Below are 16,145 nucleotides of genomic sequence, written 5' to 3' on the forward strand. Positions count from 1 at the left end.
AACGAAGAGCAGTGCGTTAATTGTCATACAGGAGTGTGCATTATTATAAACATAAAAAAAGGACAAAATTAACACGGTTTATAATAAATAAAAACTTAAAATTACAAGTTACTACTAAATATACAAGACTTTTATCGTTCGATGTGGTTAATATAAATAAGGTCTAATCCATTATAAAATCCAACGGATGTCAAGCTTAAAGCATTCATAGTTTTAAATAGACTTCCTATTATCTATTTACAATAAAGTGCTTAGTTAATTAAGTTAAAAAAAAACGTAGACAATGTACAGAAAAAGAACTATAAACCCGTCATGCAACATTTTTGATCCACAATTTGCAGATTGTTTTAACGTGTTTACGATAAAAAAAAAAAATTAGAATGCCTTTAACTCTGCCCTTTATCATTAACCACAACTGGTTATATAAATCTATGTTTAAAATATATCAAGAACCTTCTAGATTTTTTATGGCAGTTCTTTCCAGTTTAGAAGTAGAAAAACTTATAAGTTGGATTCTCGAACCCATTTTTCTGCATTTTGACAAGATGTTCGCGATCGTCGTTGTTTTCAGAGATGATGACACGCGTCTTAACAATTCGTTGGCGTCTCATAATCAATGCTATGACAACAAATAACATCACAACAACCACACCACATGATAATCCTAAAACTGCAGTAAGTAAGACCGAGCGGTTGATGCGATGGTTCTCACTATGTTTAGGCTCCTGAACAACATTTGATTCATCTCCATCAGGATTGTACTCTAGTTCCTTTTCCTGAGGAACACTGGGCACTGTAGTTGAAGGATCAATTACATCAGCATTTAACTCCTTTTGTAGCTTTAATCTTTTAACTGCGGCTGCCTCTTCATCGTCATCATCGTCATCATCATCGTCATCATCGTCGTCATCACTTGTTGGAAGCAATGTAGTAATGTCATTTAACTCTTTTGATTCATTGGGAACAGCATCAGTGGGGATGCGTTCATTCTAAAAAAAAGAATGAAAAATTAATAATAAACCACAGAAAACACAATGTAACAACTTAATGAATGGAAAAAGCCATAAAAAATTACATCAGTTGTTTCAGGAGCTTCAGTTTTAGAAGCGTATTTTTTTGAGGCTTGCTCGATTATTTCTTCAACACGAGAATGTGCATGCTCTTCTTCCGTAGGCATTTCCATCTAAAATATTATCAAAAAAAAAAAAAAATTCATTTGTTTTAATGGTAATAATAACAAAAATTAAAAACAATTATGAAAACTTACTCTTGGCTTAAGAACACTTCCTCCTGTGATGCCAAACTTTTCAGCAATTTCTGGAAGGAAATTAAGAAGAGCCATACTTTCGTTGACAACTTTATTCAAATCTTTCAAATGTTGAAGGAGCTCCCCACGTAGAACTTCAGCTTTTTTCTCATTTTGATTTCTCACATGTTCAAAATGGCGAAGACTAAAATTAAAAAAAAAATTAATTTAAAAGGTTTAGGTATTATTTGACATGTTTATTCACCATTTCTAAAGTGTTTAATGAAAAATCTGATATAAATAATTTGTTCAAATAGCTTCACCAGTTCAGTAAAAAAATAAAAATAACTGCTAGAAAAAACTTTAAAAATCATGTAACAAAACCTGTGAACACGATCATGCTCACAAACTTGAATAAACTTTCTAACAGCTTTCAAAATCTGCTCAGCATCTGCAGGTTTGGCTTGAATAGCATGTAGATAGCTTGTCATGGCATCTCTCTTATCTTTAGCAATTTGTGTATTTATACAATCTGCATGTTCAGCACGAAGGCGATCCTTTTCAATTTTTGACTCCTGCTCAAGTGCAGCTAATGTTTGTCTAAAAACTTCCAGTGTTCCTAATGCACAATTAATTGTAATGAAAACCCTTGTTTTACAAGCATCAGACAAAATTTTAACAAGAAACTTCAAGATGAATAGTTAAACTTTTCACACAGTAAATGCCTTACTCTTCATTTTTTCCTCAGCAGCAGCAGGGTCTTGATCTTTAAGTTTGTTGTACCTTCGTTCTGCCTCATCCCATTCATCAACTACAGCAGCAATTTGATTTCTGTGACGGTCTTCCATTGCTGTCTGCTTTGCTAAGTAGTTATTTCGATCACACCCTAAATATACATAATTTAAAATAAAATCTAATTCAAAGCAGCTTTTAAGGTTTGTTATACAATAAAGTGACAGTGTAAATAGTATTTTCTTCTATACTAAATAAGTACCTTGAGTTTCTAAGGGCAGATACTTCTGAAACTTCTTGATTGCGGCAGAGAAATCATCTTTACTGACCTCTTGTACTTTGGTTTTTTTAGCACCTTCCTTGTGATGTTTCTTATCATGCTTTTTAGGACAGCAGACAAACTCTACTCCTGTTACAAGAAAGAATCTAGAATCATGATTTTTAGTCAATTTAACACATCTTGCTGATAATAGTTAACAGATTTAGTCAATATAATAAGAACACTATTTCTTATTTTGTCTTTATTTTGACAATACTGAGTATGACAATTTAGTGCTTTCAGAAAAAATACCTGATAACCTTGCATTAGTTATCACAAGTTAATAACTAATAAAAGCAAGTTGTAATAGCTTCCTTGCATTACCTGCACTGGAAGCTATTACAACTTGTGTAAAATTTAAAAAAAACATAGAATCCATATATTACCTGTGAAATAATCAGTTTTACAAGATAAAAGAATGCCATAATCTTTTAGCTTCATTGAATATTTTCGTGAACATTCATGTTGGGCTTGTTTACGCCACTCTTTGTGAGTTAAACATAGCTCTGGATCATGAAGATGATCAAACTTGCATCCGTCAGGAACCATCAGTGCATCAGCTTCATACTCATTTACTAAAAATAAGTTTAAAAAATTCGATCCAATAACAGGAATCATAAAAAGAAAATAACAAAAAGAACAACGTCAGAGAATATTCTTTTTAAATAACACACATAAGCTTAGAATACCAATTTCTTAAAAAGCTATGAGCACTACACTTGATTGTTAAAGCACTATTGACTACAATGTAGGAGTTACAATAGAATTGCTCCAAACCATTTTTACCTAAACATCTGAATGGCACAACTCGTTTTACTTCATTGCATTGCTCAATCCCTGGTTGACACCAGTTTTTGAATTTCACAGCTTTATTTGCTTCAACAACATTAGATATATTTAGTTTAGGGTATGTTTTCTGACAGTATCTAGAAAAACAAATATATTTGTTTAAACAGAAATAGTTTTTAAAGATTCACATTTGCGAACCTTTTGTAAAAAAAAATCCTTTTTAATTGCTATACTTATAATAACACAAATCTTACCTTTTTACTTCTTCTTTATCAGCATCACAAACTGAAGCTCCAACACTGTCTGAGATCCATGATCCTGTTTCTAAGTCAACATGAAATGGGACTTTTCCACAATTAATAGCAACTCTAGGCTCATGACCGTTTGTTGCTTCAAGCACATCAATTATCGAAGCATAAGTCAAAGTCAAAGTCATTAAAACAACAATCAAAATCATTTTTCTTTTTGATAACTTTAGTTTTCAACCTTAAAAAATAAAAAATACATAATATGTAAAAATCAACTTCAACTAGGAATCTTCAAACACATTCTTAGTAAACTAGACTAAAACTATGCAATTAATTTTTAAATATAAAACAGCCATAAGATAATACAAATAAAACATTTATGGCAAGTTTCATGGTTTTACATTAATGACTATCCTTTCTATACAGATTAAAACTCATTCAAGCTTAAAAGCCCAGAAGGCATAGCAAAATCAACTATGACATCAACAGTATACTATTAAATTTGGTTATGTCATTTCCTTTTTTAAAAATTGCCTTTGTTGAGTTAAGGTAATTAAATGGTTAACATAGCCCCTTTATTACACAAATTTAATAGATAAGTTCATGAAAGATTAGCCAGCTAATCTGAATTCTATGATAAAAAGAAAAAGAAAACGATGTTTTTGCATTTTTGTGAAACTGTTTTCAAACAAAAATGTTTAAACACAATGCCAAGTAATTTCTATATATAAAAATCAAAAGTAAAATTTTCTAGTATAAGAAATTTTCAAGCTCTGACAGCCAATATTGTGTCTATATTTTAAGTCTATTAAACTTTATAATGAATTATACAGGAAAGAACATTAACCTATATACTATACACAGGATTACACTATATATTTAATGTATCTTATGAAAAAGCATCCTAATTAAGTAATAGTAAAAAATCATTTTTCATTGCTAAGTTTAAAACTCAGCTAAAATTATGAAGACACCCCTCTTTCAGAAAATAAATATATATACCAATATGCAGTGACTAAAACATAAATCATAAATCAAGCAAGATTCCAGTCATGATACTAAATCATGATATAAAAACACACTGATTTTTCTTCTGTTAATTAATTGTTTTGGCATAAAAAGATTTTAAAACCCTTATAATTACCATTTTTAATCTTTCATTAGAATCAGCAATTACACAACTTCCCATAAGGTTAATACTATTAAGTTTATACAAAAGAAATAAAAGATAATGTAGTAAAACTATTTCTTTTTGAAAATTAATTTTTATGTTAAAGAAGGTATTTTTATGAACATTTTCTTTTCTTTTTTTTTCATAAGGAATTTCTTTGTGTACAGATTGAAACTTTTTTAGAAATATGTAATTTTAAATGGAAGAGAACTTTCTATTAAAATATCAAAGAAAAAAAAAAAGAAAAGAAAAAAAGAAAAAACCTCAGCTGTAATTTATCTTCCATAGACATCTAACTCTATTTAATTGAATTGATCAGATTTTTTTTTATATATAAACATTATAAGGCAATGTGCTTTTTAAACAATTTTCATTAAATGCCAGGTTTGGATATCATGAGGCAATGATAATTTTCTCAAATTTTAATAACTAAATTATTGGTTCTTCTCTATTAGACAAAGTTTTAGAAAAAAGAAAAATATTTGTTTAACATTATCATAGCTAAGGAAAAAAATTACAGTTCAGAACTTTATAAATCATTACAAACTGTTATCAAACTAATAGCTTTGCAAGAGTGACGAGTAAAAATATTTTGAGTTAATCTGTACAAAGAGTTCTAAATTCTGCTCTCATACACCGTTGTTGTATTAGGTACTATTTTACAAGATTCCCATGCTTGCACAACAATTAAAATTTATAAACAACTTTTATTTAAACTAGCCTTATTTTGTAATATAGTTATTTAAAATCTTTTTACATCTTACGAATTATCAACAAAAATTAAAACTCAATATAAATGATAGATCTTATAATCAAAGTTATCCAGTATATCTTGAGCTTTATGATAAGTTTTATAAATTTATTTCATTTAAAAAAAAGAACACTAAAATTGATATGCACCTACTTTTATTAGGCGAATAAGTTTTTCTCGAGATTTTTTGAAATATATTTTATGTAAGTTTATCGTTTCATACTTTCATATATGAGTTAAATAAGTAAAATGACTAATAACATTTTCAGTCATCTTGCACAATGATCACGTGTACTATAAATCCCAATCACAGTAATCGTTGAATCCTAAAATCATATATTATTGGATAATAGTCACGTGATCAAGTTTTACATAATCAATATAAACACAATTCTTATTTCTATTCAATTAAAAAACTTGCGTTAAGGTGCCTCTCCTCCTTTGCTGATTTATATTTTACAACAACTTCATGAACAATTTACTAAAACAATTAAACCCTCCGTCCAAAACTAGTTAATGTCGACAGTTTTAGTCGAAATTTTTCGACTATTTATTTCGCTTCCATCAGAATATTTAATATAAGAGTAAATTTGCCATTTTTTTTAAAGTTAAATATTGTATGAAGTCTAGACTTCAAAACTAGACACATTTATATAGTCGAAAATGGGAAAAATTTCCCGTTTTCGAACCTCAGGAAAGAAATTTTTTTCAGGAAATTCTTTAGGGAAAACTAAAGGTATTTATTTTTCGGGTATTTAAGGTCAGGTTTCCTGTTCGACTGGAATGTTAAATGAAGTTCATACTTAACGGGAAATTATATGGGAAATTCTCGAAAAATTAACATCCAATAAACCCCACTTTATAACAATTATATTATAATTCTAACACCATTATTACGAAATATACTTTTAAACTAAATGAATATGTATAACTTATTCTATATTTGTCAAGATTTCAAAGATTGCCAAGAAATGAAATGCAGTTCAATAATAATTATCAAGGTTTATTCATTTCCCATAAATAACGCGATTCTTGATGAGAACGAGAATTTATCGAAAGACGAATTTTTTGTTTATAAAGTTTGTTCATAGATGACTCTGCAAGCTATTATTGCTATATTTCTTTATTCAAAATGTACCTGAAAATTTTTAAGATAGAAATTAGTATTGAAAGCTAGTTTTGTATCAAGTATATTTGGTTTTATTAACTTCTTTTTCAATACTTTACACAACTTAAATGAAAGTTGCAAAAATACTTTTGTTAACCCATACAAGTTGTTATTGTAGATACAAGTTGTAGTTAGTTTTGTTTAATACTAACGAAACTTTCAAAATCTCAGGTCATTTATGTTATAACTTATTCGCTTATGAGAAACTAAAGTATAAAAATGGTATTTTTCATGACAGTGAAGTAGAATAAAACTTGCAGTTAAAACGAATTGTGATCGTAGAACTCCTATTCATGGTGTGTCAACAAGATTTTAGACAGTTATAACCAGCTCTAGCTCTTGAAGGTTGCTTGGTAAGTAGTTGCTTGGTAGTTAAACAGTGATAGTTTAGTTTACAACCTGAAGCCAACTCAAGATGAAATTAATATAATACAAAGCTTGACGGAAATTCTAAAACCTAATTTAGTGTTTTCATTACAAATCGGTTCAGACAAAGAAATAACCATTCATTTTGTTTTACTAAAGCTCTACACTCTTGCAAGGCAAGTTGCAACGATTTCAATAACTTTTTTTTGAACTTCTAATGGTTGTTGATGTACAAGATCAAATACTTTCCGGTTTGAGCACAGGTTTCCACATCATTGAGCACATATTATTGAATATGAAATAGTAGATTTATTTGACTCAAGATTTAAAGAATGCAACCTAACCGAAATTACAACAATGGCATAATAAAAGGTGCTACAATACAATCCCTAAATCAACTGTGCAACATTGATAAGCCCTTAACTTCCAGATCATCACCTAAAGAGGATCACTACAATTACCACGGTTGCTCTGAAAAAGTTCTACTGCAAAAAGAATAACAGACCGTTAGATGAAAATCATTCTTCTCGATCTCGGTCCTTTAAAAGAAGGGATCTTCACGACGCCTATTTTTAGCATTTTTATGTAAATCAAACCAGGTAGAACAAAAATGCAATTAGGATAATTATGATAGAGATTACGTCATTATTTTATTATTTTTGAGAGATAACCAAAGTTACCCTCTAAAAGAAGTTACTCAGTTCCAAAATAATAATAACAATAATAGTAACAATAGTAATAATAATAATAATAATAATAATAATAATAATAATAATAATAATAATAATAATAATAATAATAATAATAATAATAATAATAATAGTAATAATAATAATAATAATAATAATAATAATAATAATAATAATAATAGTAATAATAATAATAATAATAATAATAATAATAATAATAATAATAATAATAATAGTAATAATAATAATAATAATAATAATAATAATAATAATAATAATAATAATAATAATAATAATAATAATAATAATAGTAATAATAATAATAATAATAATAATAATAATAATAATAATAATAATAATAATAATAATAATGATAATAATAGTAGTAGTAGTAGTAGTAGTAGTAGTAGTAGTAGTAGTAGTAGTAGTAGTAGTAGTAGTAGTAGTAGTAGTAGTAGTAGTAGTAGTAGTAGTAGTAGTAGTAGTAGTAGTAGTAGTAGTAGTAGTAGTAGTAGTAGTAGTAGTAGTAGTAGTAGTAGTAGTAGTAGTAGTAGTAGTAGTAGTAGTAGTAGTAGTAGTAGTAGTAGTAGTAGTAGTAGTAGTAGTAGTAATAATAATAATAATAATAATAATGATAGTAATTACTGCTGACACAAATATTGGTAGATTTTTTTGATTTCCTCTCAATAGGACTCAGCTGTGATGGTTTTGCCTGGTTCCAGAATTTTGTAGTGGAACAAGCCAGCCGCAGACCACCATACAGTTATTATTCTTTTTTCGGTGGGTTTTCGCCTTTAGAAAACGACTGGGGGCTCACCAATATCCAACCAACGTCTCAAACATCTCCAGCTATCATAGGGAATCTAATTTTCATCGCAACTGACAATTCAATTTAAAAACGGGTTGTTTCTGTTGCGCAAAGCAAAGAAGAACAAAACTCAAAAAATGAAAATTCCTTCCAATCGTTCAAATTTTCACTTTTCAAACTTTTTCACTTTTCCAATGCTTTAAACCATCTATAACATTATTTAGACTGATTTCTAGTTCTTTCGCAATTTCACGACCCGTTTGGGTTGATCAGCTTCCTACAGGGTTTTCAAATTGTTCTGAATTACTGTAGGTTAGTCTCTACGGATGTATCTTCAATGCTGAAATCTCCGGAAAGAAATTTATTGAATCATTATTGAACGCTGCTTTCTCCAACACTATTAGGTCCCCACATCTGGTTAATTTGTCGAGCTGTTTCGGTTGCCCTAGTTTGAAGTTAAAATAAAATACCGTTTGAAATTGTTTTTTCAACGTTTTTATAATCATCTTGTATAAATGATTCACAATTTAGTATTTTTATCCACTAAATTGGTTTCGACTGTTATTTAGTTATTATTTGGTGGCCAAAAGCCTTGGCATTTCCATCCTAGTATCAAGGTAAAAAGACTTTAAGATGTCTTTATTCCGAATATCAAATTACAGTCTGTTGAGAATCAACATGTTAGTATTTTCTTTAAGCTTGCTACAATCTTTTCGTTTCTTCAAAAAGTCTAAAAATTATAGAGTTGTTAAATACAGGGAAAAAAAAACAAGTGTATCATCAGATGGAGAGAAAAGTTCTGTAGAAAAGTTCTGTAAAAGTTCTTTACAAGATGCCAAAAATGCAAAGTAAGTTGAATATTCGTTCAGTAACGAAAAACTATAACACAAAACGCTAATTTCCTGACAACCTAATAGTCTCATAAACCAAAGCTACTTTCATAAACAAGTCATGAAAACCTTCGTTGTCAAACTGAAGGATGCATGTTCGCTAAACTTTCATAACTTTAACGTAGCTCAACTAAGGTTTCGGAAACCGTACATTCGTTTTTGTTTTGTTTTTTGCCGTAGCTATAGGTGTATAATTTAAAATATGAGTTATGTGTTAATCACCAACATTTTGCAGTATTCGCATTAATTTAAGGTTGCGCCTGAACTGCACTAAGCTTATGCAAAAAACAAATTACAGGACTTGTAAACAAGCAACTTTATTGCGTTCTTAACTCTCATAAATGAGCTAGTCAAATATGTATCAACGAGTCAAATATGCATCAACGAGTCAAATACGTATCAACAAAGTAGTTTTAGTATTTTATTATAACAAGTAGTTTTAACTATTTTCTCAAATATTTTTTCAAATATTTTCTGAAACATTTTTTCAAATATTTTCTGAAATATCTTCTCAAATATTTTCGCAAATATTATGTTACTAGTTGTTTAAGTATTTTAATAAAATTGCTTTTGCTTAAAATCGTTGATCACTTTTAAGTGTAGTTTAACATATCTGAAAAGACTTGTAATAAATATACTATATAAATTGACTTATTGTAATTGTTAATATTGTGTAAGTTAATATAATCTAATATGTTAATTTAATGATGCGGTAATCCTTCAGTTAAGCGGCGTAAAATATACATCCTAATGAGCCCCGGCGGTATTCCTACTCAGACTTACAAGAAATGTTATGAAAATATTTGCGCAAGGAATTATCAAATATGTAATATTCACATGAGAACTTGATACTTTAGAGAAAAATACCATGCTTTAAAATTCTCGGTATATGGACTTCAAACAACATTTATTATTGCAAACAAAACTGACAATCACTAATGGCTCCTACAAAGAAAATTTTTTTCTAATTCTTTTGCATAATATTATTTACTAATACAAGCGAAAATTATGATCACAGAATGCTGATACTACTGCCATCATGCAGGTAATTTTTGAAGTTTGACTTTTAGTGTAGCTACACTGTTAAGTGCAGATAAACCACTAGCGTAGCTATGAGTGTATCTACATGAGTATATCTGTCTGGGGTATATTATGGCTCCTGCTGTAGTTATATAGTAAAAGTTGTCTTAGCGGCAGTCTACTCTTACTAAAAAATGACCCCTCACGAACACTGTCACTTTTTTTGTCCATTAAACACTCAACATTGTCAGCCCGAGTCTTGGTGAATCGTTGCCACAACAATGTGTTCTTTTTTGCGTTCTCTATTTATTTTTTTGCTGGAGGTTCTGTGCAATTATACGTGTTACCTCAGGAATACTATCAGGAGATGTTGATTCTGATGAGGCAAAAATGTCTGGTGGGCTATCCTGCAGCATTGCTTGAAAATTTATCTCCAGATCAACTTTATTTATCTCCAGATCAACTTTATTTATCTCCAGATCAACTTTATTTATCTCCAGATCAACTTTATTTATCTCCAGATCAACTTTATTTATCTCCAGATCAACTTTATTTATCTCCAGATCAACTTTATTTTCACTTTGATGTTTAATCTCACTCTTTAAGGCATCGAATGATTTTGATGACGTAAAAGTCCATTCAGCTAAATATTTGAAATTTAATTATGTAGCAACTCTCTATTCACCTGCTGTTTAATGGACATTCGAATAGCACAGCAAAAGTTAAAATTCTTATCAACATTCAATTTTACGTTGTGGTACCGCGGTCGTCAACGAAATACCGCCGGGGCGCAGATCCTTTCGCTTTTTTTGTTTTAGTTACAAAATGTCTGAATATATCATTCTCACCCACAGACGATAAGAACGAGTTATGAGTTTTTTTATTAAATGTTTCGTAACGAATTTAATTAAATAATTTATGAGTTTTTTTTTTTTGATTAACTTGTATTTTATTTGAAAAAAAAAAAAAAAACGTAATAAGAAATAGGAACACCACTATATTTTACAACGAATAAATTGTGTGTAGTACAGTTTTACTGTAAGAGAATGACAAAAGAACTACATTTTAATAGGATGATGACGATTTCCGCAAGAAGTAAAAGCTGAATACAGTGAATACAGAGTATTGCATAAATCATAAAAATTCCAGTTTTCTTGTAATATGTCGCCATGACCCTGGATTTTGTGTGCTTCCACTATAACTGTTGGTGCGCTTGGCCTGCGACGTTGACTTTTTTTCAATAATAAGGGATGCAGTGAAATGCTCAATTCTATTGATGACTTTTAATTTTCATTTATTACAAAATATTGCTAAATGCCTTAGTGATATTAGCATGGTTGTCTTTGATCAAATTGGTTACTTCTTGTTGCGGTTAATGGCAAATCATCGTGCCGAGTGTTGATAATTCGACTAATAATATCATTCATTATCTCAATCAGCTACATTAAACAATTTCATCTGTTTAATTGTTAAATGTAGCAGGCTGAGCCTTAAACCAGTTTTGATTCTGACCTTGTGCAGTTAGAATGATTGGAATATCCATTTTGACTAAGTTAAACAACACTATTAAAACTACATGAAAATATGTAAAACTCGTTAACAAAAAAGCTTGAGAATAGTAGGGTAGGGCGTTGCTAGTTGTGCAATTTTTTTCTAAATCTAACAGAACTTTTGAACGGTGCATCGGATTTAGATAATTTTTTCACTATTACAAAGATATTTTTTTTATTTGCTAAAAATTCCTTAAGAACAAAAAAATTTTAGATTTGTTTGAGAAAATATTGCCGTAAGTTTACCAACCTACTCCAGCGGTGTAAGTTGAGCAGCTGAATGGGGTAAGTTGAGCAGCTGAATGGGGTAAGTTGAGTAATAAACAAATTAATGCATTAGGAGAGACCGGGGCTAGTTGGCTACAGGGCTAAGTTGACACATTGCGTTTAACTTTGGAATTTTCCACCAGAAATTTCCAAAATTCACATGGAACCTTCCTACTTAACTAATTCAACTTACAGTGTGGTATCAGGGCTATAAGCGCATGCGCTTAGATGTTATAGTGATTTTAGTGTTTTTTTTAAAAATAATTTTGTGACTCTTGTAACTATATTACTTTTCCAATTTTAAAAAGCAATAGCATTAGCTACAAGTAAACTAGAATAGATGCAAGTGTTGTATGGCTCACTCTAACCAGCCACATTTTGTGTTTTTGTGTCATTTTGTGAGCAAAACTTTTGGGGTTAGTTGGCGCAATGATCGCGGGGCTAGTTGGAAACCTGTGCCAACTTACAACTTTTCGCATTAGCCGTAAATTCACTTAAGTTATATAACACTACAGATCTACAGACATGAGAAATTAAAAAAGAAATGACAGGCCTGTAAATTCTAAAAATGTTACAAAAAATGCTGTTGATGCTATTTTCAGAGAAGAAAAGTCTATTCCATCGACTTAAGGGCAATAAAAGTTAATGCAAAAAACGTTGTTGGATAAAAGTTATCAAGAGTTTTCATAAAAAAGATGCACTTGAAATAGATGTTGCTAAACTTGTCTCTTTTTATATGGTGTGCCAACTTACCCTGAGAGTATAGGCAACTTACCCAGAGCCGGGGTAAGTCGGCACATAATTTGGAGGCCCTTTTTGGACAACCATTTTTTTTATAATGTTTGACACTTGAACATGTTTGCCAAATTCAAAAAAGTTCACCCAGAAATGCACGGAGCTCAAAAACTAAAACTGTAGCCAACTAGTCCCGGTCTCCCCAACTGTGACTACTGTGAACTCCGTTATAAAATCAAAATATAGTTTTGTTATAAATTAAAAAACACTTTAAATCTCAACAAATTATCTAAGATATGAATATTTCAGATACGAATATTTAATATATGAATATTTATAATTTGTTCATTTAAAATATGAATATAAAAATTAATAATTCTAAGGCAAAAGCACTGCTCTTTTATAGAGGCTTTAAGTTGAAGTTATTTTTACTTCAGATTTTTTTTAACCACTCTTTCGACCAGGTTGACATGAAATAGAAACCGTTGAAAACGAATTAAAAACCGCATCTTTTTTCTTTTTTTGAACATTTTTCTAAATATTTAAAACCTTCAAAAAATTAGGGGGTCCTAAACTTTATATGGCTGTATCTTTTGAGCGTCAAAATATATTTTAATAAAATTTGAAGCCTAATTACAATTTATGATGGGATTCCAGATAATATTTTGTTTCTTTTCAAAAATTACTTTCCCTCAACTAGGGGGATGCAGAGGGCGTTTTTTAAGGGTACTTCTACTCTTTTTTTGCAAATCACTTCGTTTGTACCTGAAATTGAAGTTAATTTCATTTGGAGATAAAATAAAATGATCGAATATCAAATTAATGGCATAAACACGATAGTTAGACAAATTGTTCTCAATAAATTAAGTCAATTATCTGATAATTTGTTTAAATTAAACAATTTGTTAGAGTATTGATTTATAAAATTTAAAAAATCTAATACAGAAAATACTAAATAAAAACGTTTTTATACAAAATGATTCTGCAAAAAGCAAGAGCTCATTCAGAAAATAGGAGATGGATATGTTTCTGTTGTGTCAATAAAGACAAAAAATGTCTATCTTTGGAGAAGAATGATTCATTGATTCATCTGATCAAAGACTTTGTGGACCCTGGATTCAGTCTGAGTCTAAGTTCTTATCCGTCAGGAATATGCGGAAGTTGCAAGACAAAATTATATTTAAGGCAGAAAGGTAAAGCTACCAGTAAAGCTGTGGAGACTTCCTGGATAAATGGTCGTGATCAAGTTAAAAAGTTGGGAAGAATTAAACAAAAAGATGGCAACTGCAATTGTGCTATTTGCTGCCAAGGGGCAATGTACTAAAAGTAGTAGTACACTTAATCTTTCTGAATTCACCTACGTAGAATCTGAAAAGATTACATTCGAAAAAAGAAATTCATTTTGCTTAGAATGCTGTCAGGTTGTTGGTCTGGTATTCGACATCCTTGCAGCAAAAAAAAACTGTTCAATTCTCCACGCCTTAATTACTTCAAAGAATCAAAATATCGCTGATAGAGTTGTTTCTTGTACGCTAAAAAAAATATCTGTTGTTGGTGATTGTAAATAAAGCTTGCAACAGCAGGAAAAGCTCTTCCTGTTAAAGTATACACAGACCGATCACCTATAAGGCGTGATATAGATCACCTATAAGACGTGATATAGATCACCTATAAGACGTGATATAGATCACCTATAAGGCGAAAATAAGAAGTGAAACAATCATGAACTTGAAGATAAACCATGATCTTCCAAATTGTGCAGTGTTATAAATAATGAAGGAGATAAGAAAAGACATTGGACAATCTGGAATACAGGAGAAAACCTATGCTGAAGTTACGAACAGGTACGGTACTTGAATAGGTTTTACGATGTGATAAAATGTCAACTCAAGATCGGTGAAAAATTTTTTTGAAAAAGATATTGTTTATTGTACTGACCTATATATGCTCGTAACTGAAGTTTGTTCCTTCAGAAAAATGGATATTTTTAATTCTGTTGTACGCGTTGGTATAGATGGAAGTTTGGGATCTCTAAAGATTTTCACGAACTTGTTTGACCCATCAGCATTAGATTTTCAACCAAGAAACCAGAAGTACACCGGGGTCAATAAAGTGATTATCTTAGGCATAGCTCGAAATGTAGAAAAGAATCATCACAATCTTATTTTCAGATTGTGATGATTCTTTTCTACGTTTCGAGTTATGCCTAAGATAATCACTTTATTGACCGCGGTGTATATCACTTTATTGACCCCAGTATTTTCCAACTCCTTCAACTCAATCAATTGAAGTTTACCTTGGCTTCTGACCTCAAATTGATCAAGATTATACCTATAAGTTATATTCTATAATCAAGGGTCACGGTGGAAAATACTCGTGTTGCTATTGTGATGGGCCGATGGATGAAAAAGGAGTTAAAAGGACTTTCGTATCACTAGCAGATACCACTTTGATAACAAACCTCGTATATAGATGCAATATTACAAAAATGTTACTTATCCATGTCTGTTGGATGAGAAATTGACTGAAGATATTATCAACATAATTCCACCACCTGAATATCATACTTATGAACACCATGTCAGTAAAATTATTGATCTCCTCTTCACTGATAAAAATCTAAAGGAGTTTCTTGAAAAGAAAACGGTTATCAGGCATGGCTATAAAGGTGGTGGATTTGATAGACCTAACTGTACCAAAGTTTTAAGATCATTGGACGAAATGACACTTTATTCTCCAATTGAATATCTGGAATGTATTGAAACCCTGAGGAGGTTTAAAGAAGGTACTTCATTGCTTTTTAAACACTTCTTGGAACGTTTTTAATTTAGTTAGTACAGATAGGGGACTATTGACCTACCAGTCTAAATAAAATTAAGAGACACGAATATGTTGATATAAGTATAAAATATAATGATTTATAACAAACCACATTAAATATTATTCAAATCTTGAGTACTTATCATTTGCAATAGATTTTTTAAATTGGATGAAAAATGTGTTAGTGTATTTTACTAAATTAGTGCTCAATGTTCAAAACAGAACATAGAAAATAGAAAGTGCTCAATGGCAGAAAATCCCGCTCAGTTTTACATCAGAACAAACATCTGAAGCAGTGCATAAAAGCTTAAACAAGACATTGAAAAGGTTCGTTGACTCAGAAAAAAACGTCCATCACGGTGAAAAGCAGAGTTATGGTTGTTGAATACATTTCAACGAGATTGTAAGAAGATTTTTCAAGAATATATTTAGATTGAAAAAGTATCTATTTCTTTTTCATTATTGTAACATATTATAATTTTAAAAATACTGTTTGTGGCATTTCATTTGTCTGATTTTGTTATCGGAGATTTATTTATGTTTTGTGTGTGTCAGTAGAGATTGAAAATTTGCATT

At 30.1% G+C, this 16,145-nt stretch overlaps 1 protein-coding gene across 1 annotated transcript; it reads right to left on the bottom strand.

Moving 5' to 3' along the window:
- Positions 1-20: 20 nt before the first annotated feature.
- LOC145191826 (amyloid-beta precursor protein-like) lies at positions 21-5,545 on the bottom strand. Its single transcript, XM_090066579.1, has 10 exons — positions 5,410-5,545; positions 3,341-3,572; positions 3,084-3,223; positions 2,684-2,872; positions 2,241-2,387; positions 1,977-2,132; positions 1,631-1,865; positions 1,268-1,451; positions 1,076-1,183; positions 21-989 (listed from the first exon to the last, which is right to left on the bottom strand). Exons 2-10 carry the CDS (start codon positions 3,541-3,543, stop codon positions 486-488), a joined length of 1,866 nt encoding a protein of 621 aa, XP_089922705.1. The 5' UTR covers positions 3,544-3,572; positions 5,410-5,545; the 3' UTR covers positions 21-485.
- Positions 5,546-16,145: the final 10,600 nt, after the last annotated feature.

The sequence above is a fragment of the Hydra viridissima genome, unplaced genomic scaffold, assembly GCF_058129835.1.
Source record: "Hydra viridissima isolate aposymbiotic clone 2 unplaced genomic scaffold, HvirCarnegie_v1 scaffold_11, whole genome shotgun sequence".
NCBI classification, from domain to species: Eukaryota; Metazoa; Cnidaria; class Hydrozoa; order Anthoathecata; family Hydridae; genus Hydra; species Hydra viridissima.